Source organism: Nelumbo lutea, chromosome 1 (genome assembly GCF_056320005.1).
Source record: "Nelumbo lutea isolate HS-2025 chromosome 1, American lotus-T2T, whole genome shotgun sequence".
NCBI classification, from domain to species: Eukaryota; Viridiplantae; Streptophyta; class Magnoliopsida; order Proteales; family Nelumbonaceae; genus Nelumbo; species Nelumbo lutea.
In genome coordinates, this window is record NC_142684.1 from 62,799,937 (window position 1) to 62,816,932 (window position 16,996).

At 37.3% G+C, this 16,996-nt stretch overlaps 1 protein-coding gene across 1 annotated transcript; it reads right to left on the reverse strand.

Moving 5' to 3' along the window:
* Positions 1–566: 566 nt before the first annotated feature.
* Positions 567–2,952, reverse strand: PFK2 (phosphofructokinase 2). The gene is made up of 2 exons (XM_088965465.1): positions 2,072–2,952; positions 567–1,798 (listed from the first exon to the last, which is right to left on the reverse strand). Exons 1-2 carry the CDS (start codon positions 2,669–2,671, stop codon positions 980–982), a joined length of 1,419 nt encoding a protein of 472 aa, XP_088821591.1. The 5' UTR covers positions 2,672–2,952; the 3' UTR covers positions 567–979.
* Positions 2,953–16,996: the final 14,044 nt, after the last annotated feature.

Sequence of the window (16,996 nt, forward strand, 5' to 3'; positions counted from 1 at the left end):
AGGGCAAAGGAGATATCAAAGAAAGAACACGCTTTTGCTTCTTTGCTTTACTCTTTTTAGTTTTACGTTAATCGAGATGAGCACAAGTGATAATTGGTTTACCCTACACAATTATTCTGTCAATAGAAAAAGAAACGTGAATAGTTTCCTCCGTGGAGTGATCTCTTACGCGTTTCAAAGAGATGATTTATAAACGGATCAAATTCAAATTGATTCAGGCAATATTCGAATTATGAAAATATTGGAATTCAATTTAATATGCGACAGATATTAAAAATTAATATTATTCAAATATTCGAATCAATTAATTATTTTAAGTAATTAATAAATATAGAAAATAAATATTTTATTTGTATAAAATATATAAATGTAATAATTATTTATATAATTTAATTATTATATAAAAAATTTTAAATATTATATATAAAAATTAAATAATCAATTGAATTCTAATCTGACCAATTAGATTTTTAAATTATGTTGAATCAGATTTGTATTTTGGGATGATAATGATACTGTTGTGCTTGAGGCATTCATTTGGAAAGAGAATCCCTACAATAAGCAAGTAGAACAAGTCCTGAGTTACAAGTAGAATTATTCTTGTAATTACAGCACCATCCATGTAAGCAGAATATTATAAGAAACTAAAGGAAGGACCAACTGGCCAAGGCCTGCCCCAAGCTACATTTGTATTTGTAGAAAGTCCTTACTATTGCTATTTGCTTACATACCGTTTGTCAAATCTTTTTAGATATGTCTTCCTAACAACCCAGAAGAAATTCATCCTGCTACCAACCCATACTAGTTTGAGGCCCAAGTTGCTTTCCAATTCTAAGGAAGTTGTGTAATCATGGGTTACATTACATACCAACACTTATTTATGGGGATTAACATCAAACACTTACTAGGCTAAAGTCTAAAGATAGCTGAAGTTACATTATATGGGTTTTTTTCGAGACTCCAATCACAAAGCCTCCAGTTATTTCAAGAAATCCGGCTGGTTAGTGACGGACCTGACCCACGCCCACTTATGGTCCCTTGTATTCACCACGTTTCTCGTCTGAGCCACGTCCAGTAACGGAATATACGCATAGTTGCCATTAATGGGACCAGACACAAATCCAGTGTATCCCGCCATCACCCCATGAATCGCCGAGTGCGCCAGCAGCGTACAGTACAAATTGTCTGTCGCGTTCGGAGGTACTGCACGTATCATATACGTTGGGTCTATGTACTTCACCGTCAGCAACTCCCTTGGGTGATCTCTTGCCCACCATCGCTTCACCTCCGATTTCAACCACCCCCCAACATCCAACAGCACTGGGTTGCCGGATTCATCCTTCTCCTCTTTCTCTGCGTCGCTTCTCGGTATCAAATCCTGCCCCGCCCCCTCCGCCACCACAACCACGGCATGCCCATTCTTTCTCAATCTCTGTCCCAGGAATTCAAACAACCCCCCTTCCCCTTCCAGGTAGAAATCGTTTTCTGGAATCAAGCAGCAATCCACGTCTCGGCTGCTCAAGGTCGCATGCAGGGCGATGTGGCCCGTGCTTCGACCCATCAGCTTTACCAGGCCAATGCCGTTTACTGCACTCTCTGCCTCGACGTGAGCTGCACTGATGGCTTGTTGGGCGGTCTCCACTGCTGTGTAGAACCCAAAAGACCTGTCTATGATTCCAATGTCATTGTCGACTGTTTTGGGCAGCCCGGTAACAGCTACATTCAGCTTCCGTCGACGGATCTCCTCGAAAATCTTGACAGCCCCACGCATTGTGCCATCTCCACCTATGATGTATACCTGCAGCAGCAGAACGAATAATGATTACAGAGAGAAAAAGATGAACATTTGATTGGCATTCCCTGACATGGAAGGGGTTTCACAGAATTCGGGGAATTGCGCCAAGTAATTAATTAATTAACTGGATCATAAGAACAGAACCGAAAGTGAAGAATGAATGCATCATATCATGAACGGAAAGAAGTAGCATTAAATTAGCAGAAGAAAAAAATAACAAATAAACAAACAGAAGAAAGATTGTTGCTTTGTCGTCGTCAGATTGATGAGACTGACCTGATTAAACCTTCGATTTTCAATGGCATCAACGATCTTAACGAGATCAAACCCACCTCTGGTGGTCTCAAGAATGGTTCCACCCCTCTTATGCCAATTATCCACAGCCTTGGGATCAAGCGGCACCGGTTCCGTGGAATAGAACCCCCTGTACCCCGCCTTAATACCAAAAATCCGACGCACCCCATAAAGCTCCCACAGACCCACCACCAGCTCCCTAATGACAGTGTTCAGGCCGGGGCACAGTCCTCCACAAGTAACAATCGCAGCTCGCACATGAAAGGGGTCGTAGAAGATCTGTTTACGTGGGCCTGCACGGTGGTAGGTCAGGTGGGGCGTGGCCACGGGGAAGCCACTGGCAAGGTCATAGACGACCTGCCGGAGAATGACGTCGGAGGGGGAGATGTAGAATCTGGCTGGTTCGTGGTAGAATGGGTTGTATTCTAATGGGTTTGTGAAGGTCTGGAGGTTCTGAACGTAGTCGGTGAGGTGGGGTAACTTCCGAAGGGCTACTATGGAGAAAGAGGAGTCTAGCTGGTTGTCTTCTTGCCTCCCGGTGTCATTAGGGAATATAACTGGGAGCGGGTCAACCATAGCCATGGCGCTTTCCCAGTAGAGAAGAAGAAGAAGAAGAAGAAGAAGAGGAGGAAATTACAGGGAAGGAAAGTATCTGGGAGGAGAGGAGTGTAGAGAATTTTGTGGGAGGTGGTCATGGACATGGCTGAACAAAGGCTCTACGCCTCTACCAAGTGGCTCTCTTCGGGGATCATTCACACCTGCATGGAGTATTCTCAAGACACGTATATGAGTGATGGATGGACGGTGGAAGAGGAAATCTTGACTGTTGAACGGACGGAATCCATCAGTGTATACCCATCATCAGGATTCGGGATTCAGGAAATGTCTTTTTGTTTACTGTGTCTGTGTGACTAGGATTGTGTATGCGTCAATGTCAATGTGTGTGATGGCCCAGCCCAATTCAATCTAAGAAATTAGAGAGATTGCTCATTTGATCAATGGTTATAAACGAAGACGGCCCATCTAAACATTTGCCTCGTTGCCTGGAGCGTGCCTCCTCGTTGGCGTGGCAAAAAAAAATGGCGTTTTCTAGGTTGGACCGTTCTTGTTTTAGGGTGTAGGTTTAATATTTTAAGGGTTTAGAGTTTAAAGATTATAATATAGAGTGGAGGTTTATATTTTAGATTTTAGGATTTAAAGGTTTGGAATTTAGATTTTAGGTTTTAGAGTTTATGATTTAGATTAATCAGGATTTAGAATTTAGGAATTTAGAGTTTAGATGTAAATCAAGAGGTGGTCGGATGCTTTCCTCTGGCAAGTGTAACCCTGTTTATCCTCCATCAACTACAACTCGTATTAGGTTTTGTAGGTCAGTCCAACCGGAATAGTCTCTTAGGATGCATACAAATATGTAGAGTGAAAAATCTTGTATTTTGTATATATTTATATTTATACTCTTTTCAAACTGAATTTAAGTGTGGATAGAATAATCTTAAATTGATAAAAATGCTTGCTATAGGATAGAATTAGTGTTGGGTTCATCCGTTACTATTTGACACGGTATTATATTTAATTAGATTTGATTTGTGATTAAAAGAATTTGCCTGCATGAAACATCTCTCAATAACAAGTACAGGTAGAGATCACATCTCCACCCTACAGCACATCCCCGCCGTGCATGGCTCCCCTTACCACCCCTAACTCCGCCCCTGAATATGGAAGATGTTCTCACTGCATGCTGAGATGTGCATGCGAGGCGTGCTTTGTGGGGAGCCAATGTGAACTCTGATTAAAAGATCAGCCTCATTACCTTTCTAATTTGCTTGGGCCTGAGCTTATATTTAGCCTGGAGCCGTAGACTATATATATGGCTATTGTGATAGGTTCCTAGTTACCAATCCAGCCCGGTCCATGCATATGGGCTTGTTTATCCTAGCTATGTGGGTCATTGGCTGTTACAGTTGGACGGACGTGTGGACAGCAATGTGTTGTGATTAGCAGATCTCCAAATTCATACATTAATATAGTTCCTGTCTTAAATCTACCTTCCTTTATTCCATCCACTCAATTCAGTCATCTTTCCATTTCTACATCCCTCTCATTTTATTCAATTGTAAGCCCGTCGAAATATTTGACTTTGGCTTCTTTATAAAAAAAATTATGGTTTGTCTATAAAAAAATTGATATCCAAAAATAAAAAAACTATAAAAGATTGAATACCACATAAGCTAAACATAATAAGACATAGCTGGTTCGGGTCAGGTTATTTTCGGTTTACAAACTTATAAACCAAAAACCAAATTGACCATTTGGTTTATACATATTGATCAACCAAAACCGACCCAAAAACTTTAAAATCTAGCTATATCGGATCAGTTCAGACCGGTTTGGTGATTTTTGTGAACAACCCTAGATGGGAGCTAAGATGTAGCCCACTTCTTGGTAGGTGTGCCAATGGACCAGTTTTGGATTGGATCCATCCAAATCAAAATCAATTTGGACGGATTGCATAGACCAATATGACATTTGAATTGGACCAATCCAGACTTAATGGTCCAAAGTATTTATTGGATTGGGTTGGACTTGGTCCATTCATAATGAATTTATATTGGATTGGAACAAATTGAATCAATATCTAGGTAGTCTAGGAATTGAAATGCACTAATCCAAAATGGTCTAGAGTATTCATTAGATTGAATTGGACCTAGTCCATCTATTCATATTTGGACTAGGCCAAACCTGGTCCAATTGACACCCCTACTTCTAGGCCCCTAAAGGTAGAACTAGGGGTTGCCACGAGCCGAGCTCTTCACAAGCTATTTGAGCTCGATTCATGAAAATCTCAGCATGGCTTGGTTTCAACTGAGCCGCGAGCCAAACTCGAGCCCAATTTACAGGCTCGTTTATTAATCGAGCTGAGCTCAAGCCTAATAAAACTCGACTCGTAAGGTTCGCGAGTCGAGCTCGAATAGCTACATACTAATACTAATATTAATACTACTACTACTACTACTACTACTACTACTACTACTAATAATAATAATAATAATAATAATAATAATAATAATAACAACAACAACAACAACAACAACAACAACAATAATGATAATAATAATAATAATAATAATAATAATAATAATAATAATAATAATAATAATAATAATAATAATAATAATAAATTATAGAAAATAATATATAATAAAAATATTGTATATATAATATTTTTATTTTTTATATAATAATAACTAATTATTATAATTCTTAATTTTTTAAATATCAAATAAAAAATATTTTTCATATATAATTTTTTTATTTTTATAAAACATTTTTCTCAAGTTGACCTTGAGCTTACGATCTTTTGACTCGAGCCTAGCTTGAGCTTAAGGTTCTAGCTCGAGCCTTATACTACCTTGGCGAGCCAAGCTCGAATAGCTAGCTATTTGGCTTGGCTTGGCTCAAATCTATCTCTAGGTAGAAGATGATCCATGTAGATAGTAGAGTTTTAACAGTTTTTCCTCTTTTACTTCTCCCTCTGAAGGTAGAAGACGACAAAAAATGGATGAGAGAAAGAGAGAGAGAACAATAAGGGTAGCTTTAGTCCATATACATACATAAATACATAAATACATACATACATAATGCATTCAAGGAAGTGTTTTCTTTTTTCTCCTTTTTCTGAATTTTTTATTTTTTATTCCATTTTACTTTTACAAAGAACCAATAGATATTCCAATTCCCTTTATTCTCACCTCCAACCATATCTATACTACTTTGAAAAGCACGAATGGCCTCAAGAATATTTCGGGAATTTTCTAAGGACAAAATTTACCCTTTTATATTTAAATTTATTGATAAAAAATGAGGGCAAACAGGGTAATTGGTTCTTAATATTAAATGAGTTGAAAATAGGTAATTTAAAAATATTCAATGCATTCATTTCTTTCTCACTAAATCCACCATTTAAGTTATTAACTTGCATTCATGTTCATTGAATCATATATTTAAGTCATTTATATTTCTTATCATCATTAAGTTCTATTAATTAAATTCATACTTAATAAATTAATAATTCCAATAACATAAAAGCTTATACTTTTAAAATCTACATAGCAAAAATAGTGATTTCATCTAAGTGATGGTAAGAAATTAAATCATTTTGGATCAAATGGGTTAATCCATGTTTTCATGATTAAATAATAAAATTAAAAAATAGATAAAATGAAAAAAATAGAAATTAAAAAATCTGGGAACATTTTTAACATACATATTAAACAATAATAAGTATGATAAATAAGAAATTTCTTTATTAATGATGAAAATGGAATGTAAAATTTAAAACCAATTGGAAATAAAAATATTTTCCTATTCTCTCTCATTAGATCCTATATCTAAGATATATTTTTCTCATCATTAAATTTCTGTAATTAAATCCATAGTATTAATTTTAATAGTATAAAAATAAATATTTTAAAAAGTAACTTGAAAACAAAACCATTTTCTTCCCTCCCGGTGGTGGGCAACCAATTCAACCATTTGGGGTCAAATGGAATAATAAATGATGCCATAATTAAATAATAAAAAAATAAAATAAATAACTATAAAATGTAAGAAGTATTTTTATTAATGATGAAAATGGAATGCCAAATTCAAAATCTACCTAGAAATTAAATGATGTCATAGTCAAATAATAAAATTTTTAATAATAGAAAATACAAAGAATAATAAAAATAAAAATAAAAGATAGAGAAAATTTTGGGCACATATGTAATGTTATATATTTATAAAAAATAAAATATTAGGTACACCTCTAATATTGTTCATTCATTATATTGAACAAAAATAAATTTTATACATAAGAAATAATTTTATCAATGATGAAAATGTAATACAAAATTTCATGTCAACCTAGAAATCAAACAATTTTTATTTTTAGATGGTGGATTAATGGTTTGAATCAAATGATACTATAGACAAACAAAAATTAAGTGTGATAAGTAAAAATTATTTTATATTATGTAAATGAAATATATAATTTAAAGGGAAAATTATAGTCAAAGTTGGTTGTACATTTAAAATTATGTTGCAGGTTGGTCTAGAAACCAACAAAACTCTGACAACCGACTTTACATTTCAAATTATAAAAGCCCTCCACCATGCCATCTAAGGCTTATGTGACTATTGCCAACATAGGACTCTTATTCCATGTTGGATACAGCAAAAAACTTATACCGAAAATAGGTTTTCGATTTCTCCCACACTCCCTTTGTCTCTCAACCTCCCTCCCTTCTCTCTCATTCTCACAGTCATATCTCGATCTCCTGCTCCCTCTATCTCTCCTACTCTCTCAGCTTTGGTCTGTAGTCAAATCAAAACATCTCTCTCTCTCTCTATTGTTCTCCTCAATCTTTCTCATTCTTCTCCCTCACTCTCCCTCTTAATCAATATCTCATTCTCCCTCAATTTCTATCGTTCTCTAGTTGGTGTAAATTTAATAGCCAAGAGTTTCTTGTGAATTTTTATCAAATTGGCGTAATAATTTTTTGACCATACTAAGTTGGCCTCATGCTCTTTTATATGATCTAATTAATACCATATAGTGCGTAAAAAAATTTTAAAAAAATAACGAGAGAGGAAACAGTAGAGAAATTTAAGGAGAACTATAGAAATTAAGGGATAATGAGAGACCGACCGAGAAAGAGAATGAGAGAGATTGAGGGAGAATGATAGGTAGAGAGAAAGAGAATGAGAGAAATTGATATAGAGAACATAAATACAGAAACCAAATACCATTTTTATTTATTTTCAAATCACATAGTTGAGTAGATAAAGATGACTATGAGTGAGAGTGTGAGGGTGATTGAGAGAGAGAGAGAGAGAAAGAGAGAGAGAGAGAGAGAGAGAGAGAGAGAGAGAGAGAGAGAGAGAAAATAAAAACTTTTTTTTTATTTTATTTTGTAATCACCCAACATTAAAGGGCAATTTCAATATAGGCTTTTTGTTGTGTCTATTATAGATCAAGAGTCCCATGTTGGCAACAACCACATAAGCCCCCAATGACATGGCGAGGGTTTCTATAATTTGAAATGTAGAGCCGGTTGTTAGAGTTTTGTTGGTTTATGGACCAATTTATAGCCTAATTTTAAATGTACAACCGGCTCCGACTATAATTTTCCCTAATTTGAAACTAATACAAAAGCAATGCTATTTTCTTATATAGATGGTGGGTCAATGACCTAACTTTTCAAAGAAACCTTTGATGTCATAATTGAATAATAAATATTTAAGTTTATTTTTAATCATTTTGTTACTTTTGTTAATTTTTTATTTCTATCTTAACTATGATATATATGATGAATATATAATATTATAGAGTGTACCCAAAATTATCTACAAATTTCCACATTTCTTAAAACTTTATGTATTTTATTATTTAATAATAACATCATGTGTTCATCCATTTGATATGGATAGTTGAACCACTAACCCACATTGGTCAATTTCTTTTTCGGTTGATTCTATATCATGTATTATATTCTCATCATCAATAAAAGCAATTCTTATTTCCGCATTTATTTTTGCATGTGACAGTACCAAATGGGGATGATGACAATAATCAGTAACCATCAAATTGGGCTATGATTAAGACATTGGTTTCTAATATTGTGGTCAAATCAATTATTTATACATATAGTATCTGATGCTGCTCAATTCGAGGTGGTGCATGAACTGAGGAGAGCAACCTGATAGTCCTTGCCAATAGGGCGGTGTTGAGTTACAAGGACGAGGCTGCGCTTCAAGACCTGTTATCAAGAAAGGAGAAGTCAGAGGCCTGAGGAGTTATCTCTGTGTAGGTACTTCGACACTCAAGTTAGTAGGAGGTCATGGATGGCCGAGCTGAGCTATAAGGATGCTGGTTTGGGTAGAATAGCAATATGGATGTCAGAAGTTGGAATCCCTTACCTTGAGCATGGAATACCTTTCTTTAGCTGAAGATCCGTCTCCTGGTCGGATGAGATTCCCCATCGAGGTATTCAGAATAGAGTCCTAATTCCTGGTAGAGTTGTCCTCCTTATTCTTCCTTATCCATAGTTATGCTTATATGCGTGACATGTAGCTAACATGGTTGAGAGGATGAGATGGGGTGCCATAGTAATAGCGTAGCCCGGCCTTGGCTGTGGAATGAATGAATGCTGTGGAGTTGGCCAAACTATGCCAACATGGCTGGGCTGACTGGGCGACCACGTGTCTACCTGGACCAACTCAGCCATTACCCGAACACTACTCCCCCAGTTCTGAAGTCAAGGCATGCAGCGTTCGGACGAGGTGTGGCTGTTAGACAGTTTTGTATGCCCTTAGCTTCAATCAGAATGATGTACTTTATGAGTTTATTGTAAATGAATAAAAGTGCATATTTGATTCATGTTCCCTTGGTATGTTTCTGTGTAATACCCTTAAACTGGACACTTAATGAGACTCGTGTTAGTTTAGAATGTTCACAGCTAGTGGGTCGGTCTGGGGAGACCTATCCTGACAAGGCTGACACTGTGGTGCCACCAAGTCAGTTGGGGTGGCCTGTCTCAGCTGCCAGGGTGAGACCCTAGGCACATACAGTGTAGGATTAATTGAATCTATGAACTGAAACAGATTTCCAGTATTGCCCTGGACCTTGGAGATTGATGGGAAAAAATTGGAAAGTTACACCCGACCCTTAGACTCGATTATGATACTACACTAGGTGTCGGATTGGGCTGTCTTTGATATACCAATCAGTGAGATCCTTAGCGGGGGTCAAAACCTGGGTATGTTGGGATAGTCTGAGAATTCATCTGAGTGGGTGATCATAGTGACAGGATCATCCCCTTTGTCGGACAAAGGTAATGATCGAGGATGCACTCTCACTGATGGAAACCAAGACTACCAGCAGTCGATTTCAATCGTTGAGATTTGTTTTGCAAAATATATTTTATATGAGATATAAAATTATATATATTATGGTTTCTAAAATGTTTGCAAAAAGGTTTTAATTCCCGAGATCCATATAAGCAGAGAGTGCAACACTATTCCTTGCAGCCGAGGGAGAGGTCCTCTCTTGTCGGGCAGTGTATGATCATTATGGCCTGAGAGGTTAAGTGTAAGACCATTGAGGATAATACCTGATGGGCTAATCTTGCATCTGCCCATAGTCCCTAGGTGTTACAAGGGGGCTTGGCCCAAGGACCACTTAGGGTAAGTGTTGGGCCCATAGAGCCCATGTGATGGGTTTCAGAGGGTGCACTGTCCATAACAATGTATTCGACCAGGCCTTGTAACAAAGGCTGGGCCGAACCCAAGTAGTTGATGTGTAGATCAATGCTTGGGTCCCATGCCATACAAGGAAGCCCAACTGGGCAACAGTTAGAAAGTTTAAGTAAGCACATAAACTTAATGGGCCTAAAGCCCATTTCGAACTGGGCTATTTATTTGTTAATTATGGGGTGAATTCTGAGATGGAATAGCTGATAGAATAGTGTCTTGACCCTATCCACTAAGAGAGTCCATATCTGAATGTGATTCAGATCTAGAAACCTCCTAATGAGATTAGGAGAAAGCTGATCTAATCTTCAGATAAGACAAGGGTTTATCCTTATCACCGAAAGAGAAGGCTGATCCAAATATGATTTGGATAAGCAACTCCTGATTGGATTAGGAGCTGATATTTTAGGTTAACAAAATAAGGAGGGGGCGGCAGCCTTGAGAATGATTCATTCAGATTGTCTTTAGTGCTGAAATCAAAAGAAGGAAGAATTAAGCATCCCTGTAGAGTTCTTTCTTGCTGCCTCTCTGTTCTTGCCGCCCTGTTTTCCAGTTCGATCTCCAGTTGTGGGAGAAGTCAAGATTCGATCTTGACACCAGTTCTTTGAGAAAGAATTGATAGGAAGTTGTGCTCACGTTCCATCCTGTTGATTCTTGTGAAGGACAGAGTTCTTGGAGAAGAACACTGTTGATTCTGCTCCATCCTGCACTACGCCATCTTCAGTGGGAGTAATCTTTGGATCATTCTTTGGGCGTGAACACCTTCGTTGGGAGATACTAATTCTCTGTATCAGGTACATCCTCCTTCCTACTCCTTTCGTTTCAGATTTGGTTTGGTTCATGGTTCAAGATTGATCCTTGAAAAATGTATTTTCTAAAATAGGGAATTCGATTCCCTACAAAGATGGAAAAAATTTTTGAAATTCGCCAGTCCATTACGCAAGACTTGGGCGTCCATGTGATGGATATCCCATCCCTTCAGTGGCGCAACAGGATGCCTTGTTCCTCGACTGAGGAACTCCAAGTTGAAGTTCTTTTGTAGTCTGGTGGAGTGTTTGATCCACTCGATGTTCCTTGGCACATGCTAGAACCCGAGATCCGCACAATATGAGCTATGGCCAAGGAATCCTCCAATTGTCGGCTACAGAACTCTGGGAATTGTTATTTCTGAATCCGAACACCACTCCCCCAATTCTGGAGCCAAGGAGAGGGAGGTGTTCGGTTGAGGTGTTGCATGGTCGCATAGCTCGATGGGGTGTTGCGGTGTTGATCCGAGCTATGCCTGATTGTTCAGCGGTGTTGCATCGACTCCTCTTTGATCCTCAGCCATGTTATGTTGAGGAAGGGTTGAGGTGTTATGTTGGGTTTCAAGGCATGTGCCAAACTCTGGAGTCGGGGGCTCAGCTCGGCCGAGGAAGGGCTTTTTGATGCCAGTGGGAGGCCGAGCTTCGGTGTTGAGGCTACTGTGATCCTCGGCCATGACGTGTCAAGCTCCAAAGTCGGGGGCTCAACTCAGCCAAGGAAGAGCTTTCTGATGCCGGTGGAGGTGAAGCTTTGGTGTAGAGGCCACTATGATGTTCGGACATGGTGTGCTGAGGAAAGGTGCCAAGCTCTCTGATGCTCGACAACATTGTGCCGATCTTTCTATTCTTCTGCTGAGGAACTTGCTCTTGATGTTTCGGAATCCAAACACCACTCCCCCAATTCTGAAGTTGAAGAGTGGAGTGCTCGGCCGAGGCATAGTGTGGTCTCCCTTGGTTTGTGTCTTGAGGATGCCCAGGAAGTTAATTGGACCGATGGTTCTGGGTGAACGCTGGGCATCTGCGGTGTTGGTTGAACCAGTGCTGAAGGGCGAACCAGGGCAATTAATGCTTTGAACATCGCTTGTCAAGGTCGTTGCCTCGGTTCCCGAGGCCTTACGCGTACAGTAGCAGTCACGTCGATTGATCTTCTCGAGCTTCGTCAGGTCCTTGCTTGATCCGTGCCATTGATTTGGCATCAATTTGCATTCCTGGGGGTTATAAGAAGGGGTGAACGGGCCTTCCTCCTTTGTCATTTGCGAGAGGGATTGCTTCGATTGCTTGGCAAGGTGTTGTTTCATTGCTCGGCTTGTGCTCTTGTTCCTTGTCTTCAAGTTTGATAAGATGTCTTCCTCATCCTCCTGTTCTCCTTCTGTTTCTGATTCTTCTTCAAGTTCTAGCGATTCTGACTATGAGTTGAGGACTGGGGAGTTTAAGGTTGCCGAGGTCGAGGACTCTGAGTTTGCCGAGGTTGGTCCTTCAAGGTAGAGGTAGAGCTTCCCCTGCGGGCTGGTCGTCAGTTTGGGACCCCACCTTGTGTCTTAATCCTTTAGGATATGGCTCAGATCCAAGCTATGTACGATATCCCCGAGGAATTCCGGATGAGGTCCCGTAGCCCGGTGAGATGGCAAGAAATGCTCGGCCCGGCGAGATATGTGTGTATGAGCATAGTTTGGAAGCCGGGCTGAGGTTTCCTTTGAATGAAGGGATCACCGGGGTGCTTGGGTGGTACTGAGTATTGCTAGTGCAATTGATGCCAAACTCCTTTAGGTTTTTGTTTGGCCTCATGTCTTACTATGTCGTTCGTGACATCGAGATGACCCTGGGCATGGTGAGCTTTCTTCTTCAGCTAAAGCATCACCGACAGGGGTATTAATATTTTTCAACTAGGAAGAATGTCAAGGTGTTGGTCGGGGACGAAAGTGTCCCAATCTCTGTGGTCGATGCTCACCTATACTTATTTCCTTGCTTACATGACCTTGTACTTATTGCTCTGCTTCCGTGCCGTAGGTGTTGAGATGGCAACTGAGGAAGAGATTATCCACTGCACGAGGTAGCATCAGCAAAGGCATAGCCGAGCTAATGCACCGTCGCAGGTTCCCCCCGAGACGATTCCTTTACTGAGGTCTTCTAATAGGGTGTCTCGTCGCCAAAAGAGAGTTCGGCGATGAGAAAGTGATAATGAGGATGTAGTTGTCATAGATCCCATGAAGGTCCGTCGGGCTACCGCTCCTTTACAGACCGGGGTTGGGGGCACCAGCTCAAATATCCACATTTCGCATTGGTTAGTCCGTACTAGGGACGGGCTAGAAACCCCAGGGTTTCCCGAGCAACTGCTATGAGGTATGATGACGGCTTACATATCTGAGGAGCACTCCGAGGTTCATTGATTTGACTATGGCTCAGGTGAGTTAATCCATGTTTTCATGATTAAATAATAAAATTAAAAAATAGATAAAATGAAAAAAAATAGAAATTAAAAAATTTGGGAACATTTTTAACATACATATTAAACAATAATAAGTATGATAAATAAGAAATTTATTTATTAATGATGAAAATGGAATGTAAAATTTAAAACCAATTGGAAATAAAAATATTTTCCTATTCTCTCTCATTAAATCCTATATCTAAGATATATTTTTCTCATCATTAAATTCTTGTAATTAAATCCATAGTATTAATTTTAATAGTATAAAAATAAATATTTTAAAAAGTAATTTGAAAACAAAACCATTTTCTTCCCTCCCGGTGGTGGGCAACCAATTCAACCATTTGGGGTCAAATGGAATAATAAATGATACCATAATTAAATAATAAAAATTTAAAATAAATAACTATAAAATGTAAGAAGTATTTTTATTAATGATGAAAATGGAATGCCAAATTCAAAATCTACCTGGAAATTAAATGATGTCATAGTCAAATAATAAAATTTTTAATAATAGAAAATAAAAAGAATAATAAAAATAAAAATAAAAGACAGAGAAAATTTTGGGCACATATGTAATGTTATATATTTATAAAAAATAAAATATTAGGTACACCTCTAATATTGTTCATTCATTATATTGAACAAAAATAAATTTTGTACATAAGAAATAATTTTATCAATGATGAAAATGTAATACAAAATTTCATGTCAACCTAGAATTCAAACAATTTTTATTTTTAGATGGTGGATTAGTGGTTTGAATCAAATGATACCATAGACAAACAAAAATTAAGTGTGATAAGTAAAAATTATTTTATATTATGTAAATGAAATATATAATTTAAAGGGAAAATTATAGTCAAAGTTGGTTGTACATTTAAAATCATGTTGCAGGTTGGTCCAGAAACCAACAAAACTCTGATAATTGACTTTACACTTCAAATTATAAAAAACCCCACCATGTCATCTAAGGCTTATGTGACTATTGCCAACATAGGACTCTTATTCCATGTTGGATACAACAAAAAACTTATACCGAAAATAGGTTTTTGATTTCTCCCACACTCCCTTTGTCTCTCAACCTCCCTCCCTTCTCTCTCATTCTCACAGTCATATCTCGATCTCCTGCTCCCTCTATCTCTCCTACTCTCTCAGCTTTGGTCTGTAGTCAAATCAAAACATCTCTCTCTCTCTCTCTATTGTTCTCCTCAATCTTTCTCATTCTTCTCCCTCACTCTCCCTCTTAATCAATATCTCATTCTCCCTCAATTTCTATCGTTCTCTAGTTGGTGTAAATTTCATAGCCAAGAGTTTCTTGTGAATTTTTATCAAATTGGTGTAATAATTTTTGGACCATACCAAGTTGGCCTCATGCTCTTTTGTATGATCTAATTAATACCATATAAGTGTGTAAAAAATTAAAAAAAAATAACAAGAGAGGAAACAGTAGAGAAATTTAAGGAGAACTATAGAAATTAAGGGATAATGAGAGACCGACCGAGAAAGAGAATGAGAGAGATTGAGGGAGAATGATAGGTAGAGAGAAAGAGAATGAGAGAAATTGATATAGAGAACATAAATACAGAAATCAAAAACCATTTTTATTTATTTTCAAATCACATAGTTGTTGAGTAGATAAAGATGACTATGAGTGAGAGTGTGAGGGTGATTGAGAGAGAGAGAGAGAGAGAGAGAGAGAGAGAGAGAATAAAAACCTTATTTTATTTTATTTTGTAATCACCCAACATTAAAGGGCATTTTCAATATAGGCTTTTTGTTGTGTCTAATATAGATTAAGAGTCCCATGTTGGCAACAACCACATAAGCCTCCAATGACATGGTGAGGGTTTTTATAATTTGAAATGTAGAGCCGGTTGTTAGAGTTTTGTTGGTTTATGGACCAATTTATAGCCTAATTTTAAATGTACAACCGGCTCCGACTATAATTTTCCCTAATCTAAAACTAATACAAAAGCAATGCTATTTTCTTATATAGATGATGGGTCAATGACCTAACTTTTCAAAGAAACCTATGATGTCATAATTGAATAATAAATATTTAAGTTTATTTTTAATCATTTTGTTACTTTTGTTAATTTTTGATTTCTATTTTAACTATGATATATCTAAAATTCAAGTAATTAATATGAAGAGAAATTTCTCACATGCAACGCATGTGCTTAATTACTAATCTCCATAAAACATACTCATTATTATCTCCAAAATTATCTCTAATTCCTATTTATCCTTTCCCTTCACTAAAGACCCATCCATTTAAATTCTTGTGATTTATATGCATTTGTAAATTATATCCAACCCCCTCTATTTCTCCACTCTCAGATAAAAATAAGGTCCTACTTAGTAAGATTTGGCTTCCCAAATCAAACTCTCGAACATTCATTTTGGGATTTGCAAGTTTTTATACTATTTTTTGTTATTTTTTAGAAAAAAAGATCTATAACCGATATAAAGGCATTTTTGAGTCCATATTAACCTGTTTAGAAACTAAAACGAGGGTCAATCCAAGTAATTAATACAACTATCTATTATTCTATAGATTATTTCTATTTTAAATAAATATTTACCTGTTAAAATGAAGGATGGTCATCCAATGATCATGTTATGAAAAAATTACAACCATTAGAGTGGTGAAAAATCATATTTCTATTGAAACTCTAATGCTGAAATTGCATAGGAGAAAATTTTGGATTTTCTCCTCTTGGATCAAATGGGTTTTGGACTATGAAGATTTAAACTTTTGGATCAAGATTTAGTGCATTACCTAATTTTGAAGTCCACAATTACAGAATTGAATATGGTGTTCACACCCAAGCCAGGTCTTCCTTAAATCACTGCAACAAGTTGAAGATGGTGCAACTTTGAACTTGTTGTCTTGGATTCTTTCTCCAGAAGTTACAACAGCAAAGGTCAAACCTTTCTCACATTTTTGGGCAAGATTTTTTTGACCCAAAACAAATCTAGAAGAGTGCTAGAAAGACCGGATGAAAGGGTTGGTCTAACGGGGTTCAAAACTCTAGTAAAAAACTTTCACAAAGGTAGGACAAAATTCAGATAGTAATGAGAGAATGGGATGGATTCAACCCCTTCATGTTCCAATCTTTTTATAGACTTGGGGCAGGGGATCTATTTATAGACTTAGGGCATGAGCCCTCTCCTAATCTAATTACAAGTCTACTTATTTAGGATAATATTAGAGAAAGTCCATCTCTCTTAAATCATCCTTTAGATTTGAATCCATCTAATTAGTCAAATCCTAATCTTACTAGACTTTTCTAACACATAATTTGACTAGGACACTAATGTGAGACTTCTAATTATCCATGAGCATTCTAAGATTTTTGGAAGAATTCTTATCCAATT